Raw genomic sequence first — 22998 nt, forward strand, 5'->3', positions numbered from 1 at the left:
GAGGCTGCAGGCTGGAGTGGTTATTCATGCTTTTACAAACGCAACCAGGTATAGGCATGAGCATGTTATTATTGCAGCAGTTATAGCCTATAATTACATTTTGCTTTCGTTTACATTTCTGCTATCCTTCAATTTGAATGCTATATGTTGCAAAGAGCTGAATGTCTTCTTAGGGATTTTAATGGGAATAATGCAATGAAGTGTACTTCATACTTGAATATCACATACAAGCAACTATTAGTATAGGTAGTATAATTTTGGGGAACAAATACTGTTTACAAATATCACTGTAAAAATGATCAAATTAACAAACATTCCAGCGTCGATTAACGCAATCATTTTAGTGCTGGGGCAATGTTGTAAATGTGTCCTGTCGATAAATTAGCGGTAATTATGCTGTAAGGTGGCAACCATGTTTTTATACATTGTTTTCCCATTTTACAAAGACATTGCAAACTCCCTGTGGAATTGTAGTTTTATTTTCCTGAATCTAACAGACAGACTGAAGCGTCAAACTACATTTCCCATAAGACACTTCTTCGTGGGGGAAAAAAGCTTTATCATTTAAAAGGGCAACAATCGCAAATGCACTGGAGTTACCTAGATTAAAATTGGCTGAATTGTTCACGTTTTAGCTAAATCTAAATCAGCTGTACAATTTTAGCAATCACGTTTACAAACTGATTCTGCAGTCTCAAGTTTCTAGATACACTAATATATATTATAATAGTAATCTTAATGCTTGTATATAATCACTTTAATAGAAATCAATTGTAAATATAATAATATACAAAACAAATTTGAAACATTTATTTTGAAAGCACACTCTCTTCTAATAAAATGGTCCTGACACTACCCAGTGACACATCAATAAACGGCAGTTTATTCCTGGCACAGAAGCTGAATGTCACAGAATGCCCAGTCATACAGAAAATGTGTGATCATTACATTTTTTGTATACTTAAATTTGGTTGTAAATATATGGTGAGACTAATGACTACAATATATTTTCAGCATATAATAAAATATATGCATTACAGAATAATATCTTTTAAGAATACATTGCATATATTTTAAGCTTTCAAAAAGGAGTCAATTTTGGCATATGAAAACTATACGGATCACACATTTCTACCTTATATTATAAATATATATTTGTTCTGTATGGGTGGGGCCTTCTTTACATTTACAATCCAGCTATTTAAGAGAGTTACTAGGAATTAGAGGAGTACATGCAAACTGAAATGTCTGCTAAATATTTGTGATTTCTATATTTAAAATATATTGAATTCTTGATTAAATCAAAACTTGAGCATCACCCACCAATTACAGACCCTGGTATTTGATAGGCAGAATGACTACATCTACTAAATATCTAAAAGTATGATGACTACATTTCAATTTAAATATAGAACAATCACAGAGAAAAGAAAGACATAATTCTGGTTAAAACAAAAACTGGGATTGTTTTGAGGTCACCAGGACTGGGGCTAAAGAACATACTTTTGTAGGCTGATGTTCCTCATAAAAAGAAACCCGGACTTGTGCTGTGCTGGTCATGTGCCCGGAAATTAAATTTTGCATTGCACAATTGTGTAATTTTAACTTTTTGGATAAAACAAACATTTGTATAAAAGTCAAATGATTACTAGATTAATCAGCTATATGAGTTATTGACTGTTTCATCTGGGTTCCTTAGTACAAGGTTTGTAACATTTAACAACATGGTTTCCTATTAAAGAGAAATCATGCTTTATAGTCCATAACCAGGGATGAAAATTCTTTACAACTGACTTTCATTCAGGAAATAAATTAGAAGTGTAGCACAAAATGAAAAATAAACTGTAAGCATCCCGACAGAACTGTAGTGTAGAATAGTCTCTATAGTCCCATGTTCTCATATCTCTGGCTACCACATGGAACAAGCTCAGCAGTACTCTTTCTTGATGCTTGATGTAAAACAGGTAAGTCGTCACCAAACTGTACGAATGATTCAGTTTCCAGAGTGTCTTGTATTTGTAAAATCTCATTTTGTATTTTAAGGACAACCTCACACACTGCATTCATTACAGTTATAATAGTCTCCTCTCCTCTGTTCTTTCTCCATAACTCTGATGAACTCCATAACCTCTTTTTGTACTGTGTCATTAAATAATATCAAAAAACAAAAACAAACCCGTACTACCAACCTTAATTTAGAAGCTGGGTAGCTGTTTCCATGTAATGTTAAGATAAGTTATCTGGTCCATAAAAAGGTTTAAAAATAGTCTCATCATTGTGGGGATGTTTAGCTAATTTGAGCATTGCGCTGATAACACCAGGGATTGGGATTGATGCCTGTCTTGTACTATGGTGATATACTGGTGCCATGTCTTGTTTCAGTTCCCTGGTGATGATGTTTTTTTGGACTGATGTGTCACTTTGGTGACTTCACTTGCATAGAGTCTGTCTTTGCTCTAGCCCAGCATATTTATTTCCCAAGGTCTGCTGGAAATGTTGATTATTCACATTGTACAGTTCTCTGGCAGAATAAAATGAGCACTAAATACGTGATATTCCAATAATGAGCAAGGTCAGACCCATGTGAGATATTTAAGAGGCAGACCAATTATACTTGCACAAACAGCCCGAATAGTAGTCCTGTGCTACTTACGTGCCAGAGGTGCTCATTTTATTCTGTCAGGGTACTGTATAATTTTTGTCCCCTTAGGAAGACATGCTGTGTTCCCACTCAGGTTGTTGTCGGACTCTCTCGGCTAGGGAAGCTGCTTTTTAAGACCTTACTTTCTGGTTCCTAAACGTCCCAGCTGCACTTCCCTCTGCTTGACATGCTGGTAAAAACAGACAAAACTATGTCCTATGTCACATGGGCTGGAATGAACATCCGAAGCACCTGTCCATATTTATCTGTATTCACAATCACTCCAGGTGGACAGGATATAGACTAGAGGGAAAAGTCCATTCTCCTGCACCACTCAAACCACATTGTCTGTAAACGTGCAAGCTGCAACAGCTAGTTGGTGTTTTGTTCAGCTAAGAGATAAGCAAAAATCACCCAGATTATGTACTGTTGTTCAACTCCTGAGGTGAAAGGTCAGGTCAATTATTCACTGGAGAATGCAAGACTTTCAACTCTCCAGTCCACTTCAGTCACCTGCTAGCTGAGATTATTTTAGACCCATGGTGTTCTGTGGCTGCGCTGGAAGCAAAGATCAATCCAGAAATACATCAGTGGATGTTTTCTCTTCTGAAAAGCCTGTTATCAATCCCGGACAAGAGACACATATATTTAGCATAGTAGAGAGTATGACCTCAAAAAGCATACCATTATTACAATATGTAATTAAAAAAATGTTTTACAAAGCCACAATGGGCCCATAGAATTCAATTTTCTCTTCTGTCATAAAAACTCTCAATTTGTAATTGCCAGTCATTAAACAACTCCCCTAATTGCTATACGCCTTATACCAGTGTGGGTGGGGTAAAGACAACACACATGCATACTCTGAGATATACACTAACAGGCTATGGTGCAAGCATCAGATTTTACATTATGGATAAAGGATTGAACATGGGATAACACTGCATGCTCTCGGGCACCAGGTCAGCAACAGGAGGCACTGTGTTAAGTTAAGCTATGTTAAACTAACACAATTCTGCCCAACTTCTCATCTTATCCAACCCTGATCTATTGTGTACCTCATCCAATCATATATTGAATGTATTTGTTTTACCCATGTACCCATGTTTTTAACACTTTGTAGGTTTGAAATAAAGTATTGATTTGTACGAAATCCTTTAACATTAGTAGGATAACTGAATTACAACTATCAAGCACAATTCTGTTAATGTCCAACATGTGATGTTTTCTTTTGTCACGTATTAGTCACATATTTCTCATTCCCCCCCCGAACAAATATAGGATATGTTGTTGGATTTCCGTATTTATATGTTAAAATAAGCAAAAAGGTTTAACCTAGCCGCCACTGTAACATAGACACAATTCACAACTTGAACTCTGAATTTCATAATTAAACTAATTATTCACTAAATCAAATCAGGGGTTAAAGAGACCAATTAATTCTGCTGGACTGAGGACCTCTCACATTACAGTGCTTAACCTGAGACACATGCTGTGACTGAAGGTAACATGACCTTGTAATACCTTTCTTCCTAAAACAACATTAATAAAATGTATATTTAAAAAGTAAACAAATCTCAATGTTTCTAAAAGTGTCATCCTAGCAAGAAGTAAAATAGACAAAAATATTAATACACAAATTAATTGCAAAGACTACTGTAGTGACTATCTGACTGGAAGACCTAAAGGAAGAAATAAAACCAAATTATTTCCCTAAGCATTACAATTGCCACATAGGTGGGGCATGGAGGATAAATATGTGCTTACAAGCAGAACTAGTTCTGTTGTTTCTCAGGCTGCAGATCACGATTTGTGTCTACTGATCGACTTCATTGTCTCTATTTTTCACTAAATCTAGAGAATGGCTTACACAGATAATGTGGCGGCATGATTTACATACAAATAAATACAAGAATGCAAAAGATGAGATCTGGTTTTATTAAGTTTGTACTGAGACTCACATTGATGGTGTGTAATCTCATGATTACGTAAGGGAATCTTAGTGGGTGATGCCCTAATGTCACTAAAACAAAATTAATTTTAAGGCCATACCAACTTGGCTACACCTATGTTTTACAGCCTAGGAAGACAACAGCTGGTTTGTATGTTACCTATGGAAAGCAGGTATTGCCTGCTGTTTTTGACCTCTTGATTATAAAGAACATGGGGGTTGTTATTTACAATCCAAATACAGACATAATTTTAAAGGATCTTTAAAGGTAAGTACACAATACACTCATATATAAACTGAGGCCCAAACTGAACTAGACAAGTATAGACTAATTAGCCTCCCTCCTGTTGCATGTGATATAATATGACCGTGAAAAGACACAGAGCTGGAAGATTGTTTACATTGTAACAACACTGTGGGAGACAGTCGGCAGGTGTTCAGATAATCAAAGGTGAACTGTTGTTTAGTCAACCGAGTTTAATTGTTTGAAGATCTGCCCAATAGAGAGGGTATCATCACAGTTTTATTGTTGCAGTCCGAGCAATAAGAGAATCTGTATTCAGTCTGAGAGGATAACCTCACAAATAACCTATTTAGGAAATACATCAAAATTGAAGAGAAGGAAAATGAGAAACTATCAGAATGTTAGGCTATATTGCAAAACAGTTTAGAATACAAATCAAAGCAAGTAATGCTAAAACTGTGTATTACCCAATTCTGACCTTACACGGAAGATTATTCCAATTCTGGTATCCACACAATCATTTAACTATACTGGAAAAGATGTACAGATCTCCTTAGCCTGGGAAAATAAAAGCTTTGGGTGGAATTCAACTGAGATATTTAAAATACTGCTCTGATGAACCGAAAACAAAACAGAAATGAGATGAAGACTAGGGCCCGCAGACACAAAAACAGAAATTTCGTTTGAGGCGCCGATCAGCACTAACAACAGAAGCCAACAGCATTAGAAGAATTTGTCCTTAGGTCAGTAATTCTAGTTCATGTGGCAGATTGGAATCCTGTATGAAACCTGAAGAAGCTACCCAAAGGTTAGGATCAATAAACTGGCAGCCACTGAATGAGTAAGATGTTTAACATTAGTTTAACACTATCTTGTGTTCAGGAGCCTTATTTTGCATAAGGATGATCCTATGGAAAGTGACAGTACACACTATTCTTCAGTATTTTAGTGAATTAAATGGGAAAAAATGGGTTGGGAAACACTGAAAATAAATGGTAGGTGATGAGATAATGTACCAGTATTTTGATTAGCTCCAGTTCTGGATAGGTGGAGATGGTACAGATGGCACACTGACTTAATGACCTTATATCTTCTCAGAGTGGTCCCCTTCACTGACAGTGGAGTAATAGACCATGCACTTCATCCTGTTGTTTGGACTTTATTAGCTTATCTACGCCACACTTTCATCCAGCTGTTTCTTGAAGAGGTTCATCCTCAGCTACATAGCTGTCTGGGCTGATTAAATTAATCAGGCAGCCTTGTGAGTGGTGTGAGAGAGATAGACATAGAGGGAGCAGCAATGCATTTGATGAAGGTCCTTCCCAATATCAGATAAAGGAAGAGTTTGAATATTCTTTCAGAGAGACAATCAAGTAGCTGAGAAGCTGAGTAGTATTGATAGTAGCTGCGTTAAAGGGATCCCTGAATGCAAAGGAGCAGGCAAGACCTGGGCTGTTGTTGCTCTTCTCATCCCACATCCTGCTTGCATCACAGCACCCAGCAGATCTCAGGTAACTATTCTTCTGAGAGATCACCCCCCTCGGAAAAAAGAAAGGCAGCTATCACTCTCGTCAGCAGAGTGATAACCAGGCATAGCCTATCTCTGGTTTCATGATGCTTGGCCTGACCACCCTCTCTCTTGGCCAGGTGAAAAGAACAACTTCAGAAAGTCCAGCATGAGATGAATGGAGGTAAACTGGGGCCAGCAAGCCATGATAGCTCAAGGAAAGACTGAGTGAGAGAGCAGAGGAGACGGAAGCTGATCTTGCTGAAACACATGATAATGAATATGGTCAGTGACGGTTCGTAATCTTGAACAACAGTGATACGTGAATGTTTTGCATCAGAGGAATGAGCATGAGCCAACCACCCCCAAAGAGATAATAACGACAGGGCAATCTCAGCAAGAAGCATCGCTAATCTGTCATTAGTGAAAAGAACACATCTGGGAGCACCTGCTTGTATCACTCCAAGCCATTATGGCACCTGTTGCACTGGCGTGGGAGATGCTAGTGAACACAGCTGACGGCCCCTTTGCAGACTCGGCACTAAAGGAGCACATGGGAGGCTAGGTTGGAAGCAGTGGCCAGTGTTGTACCTCCTTGTACCGAGTTGCCACCCCTGGGATTTTAAATGTCCTCCTGACGCACTACAGTATTATGAAAAAAAGAACATATGACAAGGCAGCACAGAGCCTTTGGATGTGGGTGACCTGTGTCCATATGTGCCCAAAGAAATCCATAACTTTGGCTTTGCTTCCACGACCAAAAACAAGACCCACCTAACTATGGAGCGTTGAGTTATTGAATTTGCCACCTGCTTGGTTCCCTAGTCGTCCAATTAACCGACACCAGGGAGGAAAACTCGCTATGGTATCTTAACATTTCAAATGATTTCTGCACCGCACCGGGCAAAGCCAGAGGCAGCAGGAGGAGGAACCCTTTTAAGAGCTGTTTTGACTCTACACGTGTTCCCTTCAAGTGACTGAGCCACACAAACACTGAAAAGACCGAGTCGGTTTGACCGAGAGTAACCCCGCCTGCACAGCGCTGTAGTCTGCGCTATAAAAGCAGATTAGAGGCTAAAAACGTCAGTTTCACACACACAGCGAGTACACTGGACACTGGAGCGACAGGGGAAGGACTACATTGTTTACATTGAAGCAATTCACATTTATGACAAAATAAAGATCATTTCGGCTGCGCTACTAGATGTAAGTGTCGGGTTTATTCTTTTGTTTCTTTTTTCTTTATTGCCTAAAGCCTGCGGTGTCTTGATATGCTGTGGCATGTGATGTGAGTTATACTAACTTTTTATTCGGAGATATCTGAACAATATCTGTGCGTGTGTCTGTAAATCACACATCTGCGATATGTTCTGAAGATGTTCATGAAATGAGGAAATGTCAAAAAGCATGGAAAATACGCTTTTCTTTGTTTAAGCCAGTGTACATCTGCTCGTTTTTGTTTAAACGTTTCGTATGGTTGAACTGCATTAATTTGGATTTATTTTGTATTGGTTTAATGAAACGCTATGTTCACGGTGTGTTGGCTGTATCGGTAACAAAGTGATTGTATTGGGCAGCAGCACTTTATTGTGGATCATTTGTAGCATCTGCCGTTAGTCACAGAGCCGCAGCGATGACCGAGAGTAACCCCTTCTCCTGCAAAGAAACACTTCGAGGCAGAAGTTACAATCCCAAAACTGCTGCTGATCTAAAAGCCAAAGGCAAACCAATAAAACATTAAATATACATTCACGCTAGTTATGTACATTCTTTTATTTTAGCGATTTATTTTGTAAACCCGTATACAAAGGCTAGTGCATTTGTTTAGGGATAGAAACCTTCACAGATAATAATATATATTTTTTCATTACAAATGTTTACTATTGATATCAAGGGCAAAACAAATGTCTTGAATGGAAAAAAAAAAATTGCTTAATTGCTTAATGAAAAACAAATTAATAGTGTATTGGCATCGAGGGAGGTTTAAAAATGTATTGCTTTTATTTAAATACGTGTGCAGTGAAATCCTCATAAAAGGGACGGAAACCAGAATTCTCTAAATAACATGCATACATAAATACATATACTAAGATTGGAAGCACGACATTGATTAAATAAAAAATAATACCTTTAAATAACAAGAACCACTTCTTGTCTGTGGCTCTGGAGGCGCTGCAGACATCTGCACAAACAACAAGTACAAAGAAAGGCTGTCCCATAGTGGGCTCTCTGATCACGTTTATATTTTAATCATTTCAATTGAAAAGGCTTTTATAATTGCTGTCATTTACCAGACAACTTTAAGACTGATGTAATATAATATATCAACATAACGGGAGGAGGAAAAACGCATTTTAATTAATTGATTTGTTGTTATCAGTACGTTCACGTACTTTTATTGACTATAATTCATGCTATTGTTCTTGTGGAAATGTGTTTACATAAGGCGATTTATTGTATTTCCTGAACAAATAAAATCTGTTGTCCATAAATCTTTCTGCAGAAGGCTATACACATTAAGTATGACTTCATGACTACTGAATCTAGATGAAATGTGTGTGCATTAGGCACAACAGATACTCATTAAATATACATAAATGATCTAAATCCGTAAAGCATATGTAGATCAGTGGTTCTCATCCCTAGTCCTGGAGGACCCCCTAGCCTGGTGTTTTTTGTTCCAACCGAGCTTTCAATTACATGATTGAACTCTTAATTTAAGTAATGATTTTTAAAATTGTTGGTTTCATATACAGTTTTATACTGAAGATAACCCCCCCCCACTGTTTAAAATAATGAAAAGGCTCTGATTTTTGGAAATTATTTATTCAATTAAAGGTTCAATTGAGTAATTGAGAGCTCGGTTGTAACCAAAACACACATCAGGGTAGGGGGTCCTCAAGGAAAAGGGTTGAGAACCACTCATCTAGATGACATTAAGAAGTCCTAAAAAAAAAAAAAAAAAAAAAAAACCATGGCAAAAGGAAAGAAACTCATACAGTCAGTATTGTAAAGTATGGGTCTTGATGATTCATTAGGTAACAGAAGTCAGTAAATCATCCATCCATCCATCCATCCATCCATTTTCGAAACTGGCGAGTGTTGTGGGGAAGCCAACCCCGGCAGGCATAAGGCAGGAATACACCCAGGACAGGACGCCAGTCAATCAGTATATCAATCAATGACTAAATAAATTAATGATATCCCCCAACCCTTAACATTGTTTTTTTTAACAATATATTTTCAACTGTTTATCAACTCAACATATAGATAACAAGATATGTAACATAATTAGTGTTTTATTGCAAGGGATTGTGTTGGAAATTATGTAATTGTTGTCATAACTTTGTATTGCACCCTAAGTCCATTATAGTTTTTGGATTTTGTTTGAACTTATTACTACTATATTGTGGGTACATACAGGCTTGGATAAATTCTGATCTGTAAACTGGGCAGCAAAACATGAATTATTGCAAGTAATGGGTTACTCTGAATGTTCTTTTATGAATTCACATGCACAAGCTTATGAAACTCCTCTTTGAGTGAAGGAGAAACCGGAACAGAACTTCTCAAACTTCCAGTGTCTCAACTTACATTTTAAAACTTAAAACAAAATACTTTATTCCTTTTATTTTTTTCCTTTTTTGTGTTAACCACTCAATTCCTTCAATTTTGGCAGCAATGAACTGTTTAACCAAATCCTTTCAACAAAATCAGATAATGGAGTGAACTTTGATCAGAACCTTTGAGCTGTGTGTTGGTTGGATTTCATCCTCTTTTGCCTGGTGCTCTTTGCTTTCTTTCAGTTGAGCGCCAGAGCCTGAGAGGGAGATCTCAGGGGAAAGATGTCCATCTTTACTCAGCTGGGCTTACTCCTGTGGAAGAACTTTACCTACCGAAAAAGGCAAACAGTAAGTCTCTTTTGCACAATGTACTATTTGTCATATCAACTTTTATTGGAAACTATTACATGGAGCAATCATAGTGTGGTGAGGGTCAATTGATATGGGGGAAACAAAATCTGGTTGTCCCATTAGAAGAGGTTGTCCTGTTATTTTTTTAAATATAGTAGCATTCAACAAAGGGAGAATTTGTTTGGGGAAAATAAAGAAAAAAAAAAAGAGAGCCACATGGACTGATGTACAATATGAACACTTGTATCTGACGGAACATGTGATTTAGCAGATGCAGAGTCTTTTTGTTTTGCTGATTACATATGGTTCCCCGAAACAGAAGAAGGGAGCAGATGTCTGGAGCTAAAAAATGCTCAGTTGCAAGGCTGCAGTTATTCCGGGGATTAAAGTCTGGACAGCTGATGAGCGAGTAATTGAATAGATACCACCCTGTGGAATGGGGTTAGTGACCCACTTTTGCCACCCTCTCAGACAGGGGAACGGTTCATTAAGAGTTACATGACTTTCTTGAGATCACAAAATGTCACATAGTACTTTGTGTCGGAAAACATGCTATAAAATGTCAACTGAATGAAAACAAAATATGTTACCACATTATGTACTATGGTACAATACATCTACCCTAAATTTAAAAAAAATCAAATCTTGCAACGAAAAATAAGTTTGTCTTGTCTTTGAATGTTTACAGCCTCAATAATGCTTGTTCTTTATGCTCACTATTCATGCTGTAAGAAGCAGTATTTCGCATATCTGTTCATATTTGTCCTGTACAATAAGAAGGCTTAAATGGATTTGGTAATACAGGCTAGATTAACAGGACGGTGGCTTTGTGTGAATTTAAAAATCCCTGTTTGGTGGGCCCCCCTGAGGAGCAGTGTCAACGGAGGGTGTTTTCATAGATGAGCACTACGTTGTTATTCACAATTTGCTGACAATGTATTACACCTTATCCTGAGTATGCTGTAAATCAATTAGGAAATTAAACCAAATTCTGAAATGGATAAAAAAGGATTCAGTGAAGTGGTTTGTCAAATCTGAGAAATATGGCTATTTTACAAACAAATGATTTTAAGATTAATTTCCCAGCAGTACATGTGTGGTGGACAATTGATCGGTGTGGAAGTTTCAGAAATACTTTGACTGGAATGCAGGCTCCAGATACTTAAACCACACACTGTTTAAATGGGCCTCTGAAAGACTTGAATGTGTTGTACATGGCTTTTTTAAAAACTCTGATCTCCCTTGTCCTGTTTTCTTTGTAGCTCCAGCTGCTGATCGAGATCGCATGGCCACTCTTCATATTTTTCATCTTGATTTCTGTGCGGCTCTCATATCCTCCATATGAGCAACATGAATGTGAGTGCTAAAGATCTTCTCTGGTTAACACTAGTAATGTAACATCTAAACCACCAAAAAAGTATATTACTGGTCATAGTTCTCATGTTAATTGTGGGTGAAACAACAGTTTCATTTAAACTATTTGTTTTGTAAAGTGTCCCTTGGATTTGAAAAACATACATTATAACACAAGTGCATATTGCATAAAGAAATGAGAAACCACAAAACATCTTTTAATTAATTTTGATTGGTAGTGAAATATAATTGTGCCTCAGAATACTCATTTGTGAATAAAATAACCAATTTATAAATTATGAATCTGATGTGATTGGTCACTATATATAATGTGCAATGAAAAATAATCTTTACAGTGTATTTTTTGGTGATGTTCATTCCGAATGCTGTTTTTGTTATATCTGCCTAAAATGTATTACTTTTTAGATGTTTTGTTAGTTTGGTTTTAATATTACTTCCCTATTCATGCAAAAAAAAACACAATTTTGACCACGATACACTGGTGTTAGAACATGATGTGACTCAGACAGGATCACAAATACGTCTTCAAATTAATCATATTCTTAGTGTGCACAATCAAGTGCCATCTTTACAGCAAATGCCTGGTGATTGAGTATCAGTTGCCACTTCTTTAAGAGCTATTATGGATGATTTTATGGCCTGTCCTATCTACAGTCTTCAGTTAAGGCTTGATTAAAGAGTGCATACTAGTGTTGGAGAGGCCGTGGCTGCTTGTAAAGTTGTACAGAGTGGAACTTTGTAACCGGTCACCGTACCCCCGAGTTATCAAGGCCTCTAGCTCTGATTAAATGTTCTGGGCTTTTGTGTGTGCTGGGCAGAGCAAACTTTATCCCCACAAGCTAACGTCGCTGTGACACTATCACATGCTCATTCCTTAACGCCATTATGTAAAATACAGTTAAATATCAGGTCTTTTTTAAAATGTCTCCATACCCAGAGTGCTAGTCTACGGCATGTACAGAATTCCATTCGTAAAACTCTTCACACAGCATTTGTATATACTTTTGCATTATTTATAGATCTTTTTATAGGCAAAAATAGCAGTTGTATTTTTTTATGAACTTCTACAGCAATTACATGATATTAGTTTGTCTAAACACAATCCTCATGGTGTTTTTCTTTGCATTTTCTAGTAGTATAAAGCTTTTTAAAATGCTCCAGGCATTAATACCGAAACATTGCATTTTTAAGTGGAATAAAGTTTTGTAACAAAGGGAAACTTTCAGAACATACAAATGTAAATCCTACAAAAAAACATCACATACAGTAAAGTAAATTGTGGTATTAGTGGCTCTTTGAAGAGAATCAATTGTTTGAAGTCATGGATTAGCCTTAATTAAGGTTTAGGTTTGAGGAACTAACAGGTTATTAATGTCATGCAGGTGTGAAATGCAGACCGCAGTCAAAACCTTTGTTACCCCTCATGTCTGAATTGTTTTAAGATGGATTTATTCTGTTATTAATGAGAGCCCCTGTGTACATCAAATGAAGGCTTGTTCTTTCCTCTTCATCTCTGAAAGGAGAGGAAATGCCAACCAAGTAAATTCCAAGCAGTTTTCCTGAAAAACACAAAACAACGCTCAAATACAGAACAACACAGGAAATATGCGAGATGTGATTCATGTGACATGTGAGTCTGGGCATGTTGAAACTTCTCCCTGCAGACGCATCACAGCCGGTCTTCTGGAGTGTGCTGAGCCTTTCTTTGTGTTAGATTGACACTGTAGTGGGCAGTAATGGTCTCTTAATCTACATTTAAAGTTGTTGTTTCTGTCATTTGGTACGAACATTTAGAACTAGCATGTTGCTTTTGCACATGATTTAGATTTTTCAAGATGACATAATGAGGAGATTACAACTTTATCTATCATGCGCAACCAAAGAAAGATGCATGAGGTAAATCTACAGACTCCTGGCTGAATAGTTTATCTTATCAGTTTCTTCAGAGTGAAGCTTTGGAGCCCCGAATGAACAGCTGGCAGTTCAACGTTAACTGATAATAGTCCTGCTTTTTTGACTTGTCATACACATGACTGCAAACCTACAGAAAGAAAGCTGCTCAAAGTTCATTTTCTTTGCTGAGCAAGTCAATTCTTGATAACATCCAGAGGAGCACAAGAGAATTTTGTCCTCAAAAATTTGAAGATTAATTTGAATGGGACAACCTTGCTTGTCTGGTTGTGAGCAGATAGTTAAATCTTTGACTAGACCTGAAATCCTGAAATTCCTTTCAACATAACCATTGTGATCTAAAAATATTTGAAGTCTGGTCATTTCTTGACCTCACGTACCAGATCCCCACCCTAAACACACTCACACTGACAGTATCACACTTTGCACTCTACATTTTGTATTTTTTATTTACAGAATTTTAGTAGTTTGTCATTCACTGGCATTTAAAAAAATAGTTTTGTATGTTATTAATATAGGGTAGAATTTTCTCATACATGAATGCTTTAGAAATGTATAATTCAGAATTAGTTGTTTATAATGTGTTTAACTGCCATTTACAGCTCTTATAGTTTGTCTGAAATGGTAGGTATACAACTAGTGGAATTGCTACAGAGAGTCTCGGCAGCCAGTGCGTCACAGAGCAGAAACGAAACCTGATGTGTCTCAGCAGTTTTGTTGCTTGAAATGTACATCTTCAGACCACTGCATTTGTATGCTTCTAGAACTTTCGCAACCGAGTTCCAGAATTTGAAAACCGGTGACCTGACGTATGAAAACAAATGAGGAAAATGAGAAGTCCGGAATGATAAATAATCTCTTTCTTAGGTGAAAACTGGGTTCATTGCATTTGTCTGTGAGAAGCACAACAACATAATACTAAGGAAAACTTGCACACAGACATTTCTATTTATTTAAAATTCTAAAAGTAGATGTACTTTGAAAATAAGTATTTGACTGATTTGGATTTGTTTGTTCTTACTCAAGTTTCTTAATATCTTACTACATTTATTAAGTGTACTGTACTGTAGCTTGTCGATTTTCAGATGTTGTTTCTGGATACATTTCTATTTGCCACCTCAAACCAGCCACTTTGTTTAAGACCGCTGCTGGGCAGACCATTCAAAGCTGATTGCTGTTTAGCATATGGGGGGATATCCTAATGCACCACCCTCACATTTATACTTGTGAAGACATCTGTGCTGTGTCCCACTTCTTCTCATTAATTTTAATAACCCTTGATAGACAGTTCTTCTGAGTTAGCAAGTTACTCTGTAAACAACTTTTAACATGAACAATGAGGGAATGCTTACAGCAGGTTATGTAACCAGTGAGAAAATAAATCGCAAGATTGTGTTGTCTAGATCTAGCTTAATAACCTTGATGGTGTCCAACTGCACAGATATGAATAACTTACAGATGTTAAGAATTAAAATTGTTCAGTTTTAATTACAGGTCATTTTACGTCTCTTGGTTTTGTGAAAGCTGTTTGATCTGTAAAATAGGGATCATTATGGTTACAATACATATATAGATTTGTTGAAACTTTTAGCATTCCTTGTAAATGTGTAAGTGTGGGGGGGAAAAAAAAAAAACTTGCTGGTCTGACAAACGGGAATATCAGTGTCCGACAAAAGAACAACCTTTTTTCCTTTGTCCATAAATCATCCACCTGAAAGGAAATGGGCATCAGTTAGTATTTATAAACAATTAGATGCACAAAAACCCACCCCCAACAGGGAAAATTGCCAAACTGCCTTATTTGTTGTTCAAATCAATGGTACAATACAGACTGTGTGGAATGATGTGCTCATGTAGCTCTGGGAGTTGGAAAGACTGACTTTCACCTTTCACCGAACTTTAATACTGTCTTATAAAGCAATGACCTTCACGCACTTCCAACACTTCCAAGAACTGTGGAACAACATTCTGGCATTGATTGTGCGGCATTGCCCAGGGACTCTTTACTTTCAGGAAAGTTAGTGCATTTGGAGGATTTGCCATAATGTTCAGAATTTCTGTATTCCATCGTATTCCAAAGCTAGAATTGTATTGGGAGAAATTTCAATGAAGCAAAAAAACTCCCCCAGAAACAAAATATGCCCATATTTCCCATGTGTGTTGATCAGCTGCTAGTGTATGATTATTCTTGTGTAATCCTTAGTATTATGATGTTCTGGTTTTGTAAAGACACACAGTGCAGGCTGTTTACCATGCTGTGTTTCTCGCAGGTCACTTTCCCAATAAAGCCATGCCATCCGCGGGGACGCTGCCATGGGTTCAGGGGATCATCTGCAATGCCAACAACCCCTGCTTCCGCTACCCCACGCCTGGAGAATCCCCCGGAGCGGTGGGCAACTTCAACAAGTCCATGTGAGTCACTGTCTATACTCCGTCTCCCAGGACACACATTCATCTTTGCAGCTCGTTTCCTGGAGTCATTTCTCAATTCAGGCTGCCTTGTCAATACAGGGAATGAAGTTATAACATTTAGCTTATGTAATCCTCCGTTTGTCCTGCTTTGTAGAAACCATTTCCATCCTTTTATATGCAAAACAAGGCCTATATTACAATTGGTTCCAAGCCTAGGTATCCACATCAATTGGGGCTCTTATAAGTATTCACACAGCAGCTGCTCGGGTACATATCAGATGTACAGTGTTCTTGCTGCCCCATGTAAGGGTTTTATTTGGAATCCATGTTTTCACCAACTGGATCATAATGGTGCAAGAATGAAAGCCTGTGCATCTGTTTACACGACTCTGTGTGCTGTTTTCCACAGAATCTCTCGCCTCTTTTTGGACGCCAAGAAAATCCTGCTGTACAGTCAGAATGACCAGAGTCTCAGTGGTTTCAAAGACCTCATTCAGGCACTGAAGAACATGAAGAATTCCTCTTCAGGTATCCGCTTTCTGTTTCATGCATTTGGGAAAGCAAAAGCCCCAAAGCAAAGCACAGCATCCCTGAAGCTGTTCAAGTATTGCTACACCCAGTAAAACTACAGTAACGCATACTTATGAGGGCTGCAAGGGCAGGGCACTGTCGCAAAATTGCTGACTTGTGTTTCTGTTCTGTGCAACCAAGGGAAGGAATTTTAGTCACAGCTCAAATGACACATGGCAGTAAGGAGTTCATTAAGGACAAGCCCTCGGGTGAAATATGATGACAGGGGGAAGAAATAAACTTTCATAGTATGGAAGTATCAGCTGTGGACCGACACAGACAGCCCTGGCACCTCTGTGCTTGGTGGCTGGGCTGTGGACAGAGTTATCAGCCGTACACAGGCTGTGGGAGGTTACTGAGGGTTTTAGTGATAAATTACAGGAAGATATCCCAGCACACCCTTCATAACAGGATGCAGATCATAACTGAAGTGTTTGTGTTTAGGCGCTCTGAAGTTCATGTCAGATGCAGAGGCACCTTTTAGTCTCATTGTTAACCTATTTCTCTATTTGTGCTCTCATGTTTTCTGGAAGATGATTGTTGCAAAGCCCACACATTTAAATTGTTGTATATTTTGGGTTGAAACTTTGAACTCGGAATAGGTAATTCTGAACACTATATAATTATGAATTGAAAGGGATTTTCTAATATGATTTGTTTTTTAGTGTGTGTGTGTGTGTGTGTGTGTGTGTGTGTGTGTGTGTGTGTGTGTGTGTGTGTGTGTGTGTGTGTGTGTGTGTGTGTGTGTGTGTGTGTGTGTGTGTGTGTGTGTGTGTGTGAAAAAATTAGTTCTTTTAATATTTTAAGCTGTGGTGTAATGCTTTAGCACTATAATTTGCTGATTCAGTCAAGCTTGAGCTGACTACATAGGTTATCAATGAGCATCAGTATTATGATGTTATTATCAGTTAGTGTGTCAATTAGTTTCTTTTAATCTCCCTGGTACAGGAACACGTAGTTGGGTGTCTTCAGAACATCTCATCTCTCACTTTTACTAATAAAACCCTGCTGGTTCTGATAAAACATTTTACATCAGTGATTAATTTATTTTTAACAAGAGTATCTGAACTTTTTAGTACTTTTCAAAAAATGTATTATTCAATAGACGCAGTTGGTTGGCACTGGTTGCAATTGAAAGTGCAGCACAGAGATATCTCCAAAACGTCTAAAGTCTAAATATGATTTCTAATTGTAAAGCCAATAACTAAAAACAATAGGCCAAGCTCAAGGAAAGATTTTGTGCACAATACCGATGTGTCTGTGTGCGTGTGCTATGATGTTTGTTTTTGTTGTTGAAAATGATCCTCACCTTTTTTAGTGGTGTGCTGTTGCCTCATGGGGCGGTTATCTCTTAACCAATCAGTACAATGACCTTACACAAATTGTTTAATTTGAACTAACTAGGGTTATAGGACTACAGAGCAGGAATTTAAAACAAAAATTTAGCACATCTTTAAGGCCTCGGCAGTGCTCACCCACGGAAACGGGAGCTGAAAATGTCCTTTTGACTTAATTTTTAATAGCCTTAGGACATGGATAGTCTGGGAATCCATTCCAGCTTCAGTAATCTCATGTTTGTTTTTTGCTGCCGTGACTGAGATAAAAAATGTGGACCGTGCTTCTTGTTGGTTCTTTGTTTGTTGTTGTACTTTTTGTCAGTTTGCGCAAACACTGATTAACAGTGGTACGTGGGTTCTTGCCTTTCCCCTGTACCACACAACCAAGTGAACCTTAATCCTTCTGCGCAGGTGAGAGATGGACCATTTCAAAAAGATTTGGGGAGGAATTTAACTTGTTGGTATCATTCCTACATCTCCTCAAATAACTTGCTTTGGCACCCCAATGCAGACTCCTAAAAATCAAAGCTGCTCTTAGCTGAGGGAGTATGGTAAATCCGCTCTGAACAGAGACCCTCGCCAGTATTATTACCATGAATTTTGCTAAAATTGTAGGTAGGAGAATGTTCCCCTCAGAATATTTCTTTATGAAATACACTTTCTTTACATGTTAACAGTAAGGTGTGCACAAAGATATGTTTAAACAATTGGGCAAATTCCTGGTCAGTTTCAAGCTGGGTTAAGTTCAGTCTCATTAGAAGAGAGAGAGTTGTGTGTGGCAGTGCCTAGCATGCCCAGACTGCCCCACATATGTGTGATCCAGCAGCGGCCAGCTTGAAATACAATCTTCCTAATGTAGGCCAAAGAGCAAAGACCTGTAGTAACCTCGTAAAGAAAAAAAAATCATCCTTCAGTTTAATCACGGCTAAGGCTGTTCTGGTATGTTCTGCCAAAGTGAGCACAAAAGACTCGCAGTCAGATCTGAAAGGCAGCTCAGCATTCTTAAGATGGACTGGAGCCCCCCCACCCTGTGTAGCATGCCCCGTTTGTGTAAAGACATTGTGACTTTGAACGAATTGCAAAACCTCTCGGTATCAAATATAAACACTCTTATTTTCTTTGTTTCAATACTTTTAACCAAACCATTTATTTGTTAAATTAAACTGAAAAGCTTTCTTGGATGATTTGACATGGGCAGTAGTTGCTGATAACTGTAAATGTATACTTTTTTCCCCTTGAAGCTATAAAAAAAAAAAAAAAAAAAAAAAAAAAAACTCAGCATGCACATTCAAATAAAATAAACAGAATTCAGATCCGATATTCAGAAACATTGATGGTGTATTATGACTGTAGAAGATGTGGATGTTTCTGTGTTTTTGGTTTATTCATCTGGGGGCAATAGTCTGCTATCAGTTATCCTCACTGCTTAAAAGATCGCTAAGTAATAACTGGGGGAAAAAGTATGATAAGACAGACTAGGCTCAACAAAACATTTCTAATCACACTACATTTTCCTTAGGTCTGAATTACTGAAGTGGAGTACTTTGTTGTATATGTGTGTGGAGCTTTTATATTAATAGACAATGATATCCATGTCATTATTAATGTTTTAGTATATTGTGTGATGAAAGGTTTTGCTTTTTGTTAGTTTTCTTTCCATTGAGTATCTATGTGTTGAGAACTTCAACACCCTTGTGTCTCTTCAATGCACACATTAAAATTCTCACTGATATTTCTAGTTATATGTATCATACAATAGTCCGAAGTACAAGAAATGCCATAAGGCTTTAACATATAACTGCTATAATACAACTGACCTACTTAAAATGATGCATTCATGACTGGCTATTGTGTACAGCTTTTAATTCTCCACTACATTCAATTAATTAATTTCAGTACAGTCTGCAAAAATGTAGAATACCGGCACAATTAAAAATTAAATAAATGGCTACAGTTTTCACATGCACTGTACTGCTGCTCAAGGGATTAGCAAGCAACAGGTCTGTAATTCACTTATGTTTGAAATTCACACTTGTGCATAATATAAGGGGAAATTAAAGACCGCCCAGATGGGAGAGTTATTAGGACATTGTTGTGACACAGATCATTGATTTTTCCCTAATTTGGTATGGCCAGGTGGGGTGGTTCAAATAGAATTTGGTTCCTATTCTGTTTGTTACAAGTCAGGAAAGGAAACGGCAGCATTTGTGTAGATTGCCATGGTTCCTACTGGTACCTGAAGTCTGTTGTGGATCCCCCTAACCAGATCGGCCCACCCTGTCTCCATGCCATTATATGTTGTGTCCCCAAATGCAACCGTCTGCTCACAGCAAGTGACTTACACAGCCTGTGTTTTTGGTCTGTAGGGCCGTGATGGCCAGTCCTCTTCCAGGAAAACCACAAGGTTTTCTGGTTCCCATCCTCAAGTAGTCTTTATTTAACGGAGTGGCTAACTTACTGAATTGCAATGCCCAGAAGAACTGTGGCATTTCAGAACTAATTCAGAAATGGGCCGTCAATACTGCATTCTACAAGGAGGATGTTCCCAGATATATTGCATTTCTTCAGAGATTCTTAGGATTGGGGATAAGTTTTTCAATTGTAGTTCCTCCTTTTTCAACAAGGCTTCCAGACATCTGTATTATAGCTGAAACCATTTGTTTTCCTTCTCTCTCTGTCTCCAGGTTTCAAATTGAAAGACTTCCTCCTCAATAACGAGACATTATCATCATTCCTGCAGAACAACGCTTCACTCTCAGAATATGCTGTCAAGGAGATAATGGAAGCCGATGTGAACTTGGAACAAGTAAGTGATTAGTGAATCATCATTAATATTACATAGGGAACTGAATTTAAAAAATACCAATAATCCAATCCCACTTCTGAATGAATTAATTTTAGCTCAATCAGACCACTCAATTGATAGTTTATTTCAGTGCAAAAAGACAAAGAATTTTGTAATATCATTGTCGGTTAAATTCAGACCTCTGTAAATACCCTTGTCAAAATAATAATACATCCTTCTACAACAGTAAGAACCCCCCACCCCCCTCTGTTTTACCACTTAAATACATGATGAAACTCTTGTGTCATACAAAATGAGCAATATATGGAAATTCTTTGTAAATATAGTCCGATAACAGACTTTCAGCTTGAAAAGGCAATGCACTATTACTGGAATTCTATTTGTCACAAATCCCTTTGCCTACTTATTGTATATCCCAACTACCACACATGATTGATTGTTTCTAAAGTTATCCTGTGCCTTTTACTTAAGGGGCTAGTGCTGAATTTAATTTTGTATTCAGTTAATTGGTGAATTACTACACACATTTGATTTTTCTTTTTCAAACTCCAGACTCCTACAGAAACTGTATGCCCCTCATTGCTAACAATTAAGATTTGTGTGAATGCTAAACATCTTTGTCTTACTACTTATTTTTAAAGGTGCTGGTAAGAGGATTTGGTGTTCACTTGAGAGACTTGTGCAACTCATCCAAACTGGGAGACTTTGTCCGCATATCGGACAACATCGTGTTAATGCAATCTCAGACAATCATCTGCACGTCCTCTAAGGAATGGCTCAACCAAGCAGAGGAGCACTTCCTGTCCAACCTGGATTTTCTAAAGCCTATACGGGTGAGAACACCGATGCGTCTCAAAACTGCCAACCGGTCTGTTCTTCAACTGTGGTTTTCTGAAAAAACTTGGATTTGGAAAATCTCTTAATTTCTGCATTTAGAGCCACACATCTTGACCCTGGTCTATCTCTCTTAATGTTAGAAAGGGACCCAGCCTGTAAAAGGATGTTGCTGATGTGTTTGTTTATTGTCTTGTGATTATTGGAAACCTACCACAGTGGTTCTGGGGAATTTCCTTCCACTACCTGAACAATGTTTCTAGGTGTTTGGACTGATAGAGATTCTTCTTTCATGTTGGCCTGTGAAAGTGTCACTTTAGAGCCTCTATGCTCATCTTGGCATATATTGTTCATAAAAAGGTGGATATATCTTTGTGAGCCAGGATTGGTGAGTAGGTTGCTAGGGAAGAGAGGGTGGGGGAGGAAAGTGCCTCGGGCCTGTAAAGAAGCCCCTCCTATGTTCTGGAATGTCCTATGTTCTCCTTATTCCTGGAAGTGTAAAGCTAGCTCCTTCAAGAATATCGGGAAACCACTGCTAATATTCACTTTAGATTGAGGATTTTGATCATTAATCTGACATGGGTTGTGGGTACAGAATAACCAACTAATATTGAACTTGTTTAATCCTGAACTTTTATGCAAATGTTTTGTTTTGTTTCTCCCTGAAGAAACATGATGCAGTAATTTTGAAAGATGCAGTTCACTAAGAAATAAGCAAACCTAATGAAGCATCAGAATCAAGCTCAGCTTTTGTTGTATTTAAAGTTGCCCAGATGAATGAGTAGCGGGGAGAAACTGGAAATGGGAAGTGGCAAGGCTACCAAGGCTTCCATTTATTTTTAGGAAGCCTGGCATTGTGCAACAACATCTGCTTACTTTTAAAAGGATCTTGGTGGAGATTTATACTGTTGATATTGAGTCCTCACTGATTGTGGGTATGTGTATCAAACAGTGAAATTGATGTTCTGACTTGAGGGGAAAAAAACAAACTTTTGTCTTGTATAAAAACAATGCAAGCTGCTTTGTTACCATTTTGTAAAACCAAACATTTAATCCCCAACTCTTCTGTTAACTGCAAGTGAACAAAACAGTGTCTGAAACATGAATCTATCAAAGCGTGGTTTCTAGTAGCATGTAATTACCACTATCACTAACATTGTACCAACATTGTACCGCAGTCTTTCCCATGAAACAATGGAACAAATTGAAGTTTATAGTGAAGTGTGTTAAACTTCATGATGTGGTTAAAAATTAGGTCAGGGAATCTGAATGCAAATGTTTGTAGCTGCATGAAAAGTAGCAGGCTTTGTCATCATTTTTCTTTTCATGTTCAATGTTTATTTCAGTTCAGAGTCACAGAGATGCATGAATTTGATGAATACCTCCTTTGTCTTTTGAAGTTATTACAGTTCAAGGCAGAACTGTATTTCAGTGGGAATTCTGAAGAGATTGGCAATATCAATGCTGTCATCCAGGAAGGCCATAATAGTCTGAAAC

The 22998-nt window shown here is 37.7% G+C and overlaps 1 protein-coding gene across 1 annotated transcript in view; it reads left to right on the forward strand.

Annotated features, from left to right (window-relative positions):
- The first annotated feature begins 7403 nt into the window (after positions 1-7403).
- LOC136766713 (phospholipid-transporting ATPase ABCA1) overlaps positions 7404-22998 on the forward strand; it is a 38954-nt gene continuing 23359 nt past the window's right edge. The window contains exons 1-7 of the mRNA XM_066720442.1: positions 7404-7549; positions 10150-10254; positions 11520-11613; positions 15813-15954; positions 16364-16482; positions 20546-20667; positions 21309-21500. Coding sequence (XP_066576539.1) covers positions 10189-10254; positions 11520-11613; positions 15813-15954; positions 16364-16482; positions 20546-20667; positions 21309-21500 — 735 coding nt within the window. The 5' untranslated portion in view covers positions 7404-7549; positions 10150-10188. The remainder of the gene's footprint in view (positions 7550-10149; positions 10255-11519; positions 11614-15812; positions 15955-16363; positions 16483-20545; positions 20668-21308; positions 21501-22998) is intronic.

The sequence above is a fragment of the Amia ocellicauda genome, chromosome 13 (genome assembly GCF_036373705.1).
Source record: "Amia ocellicauda isolate fAmiCal2 chromosome 13, fAmiCal2.hap1, whole genome shotgun sequence".
Taxonomy (NCBI): Eukaryota; Metazoa; Chordata; class Actinopteri; order Amiiformes; family Amiidae; genus Amia; species Amia ocellicauda.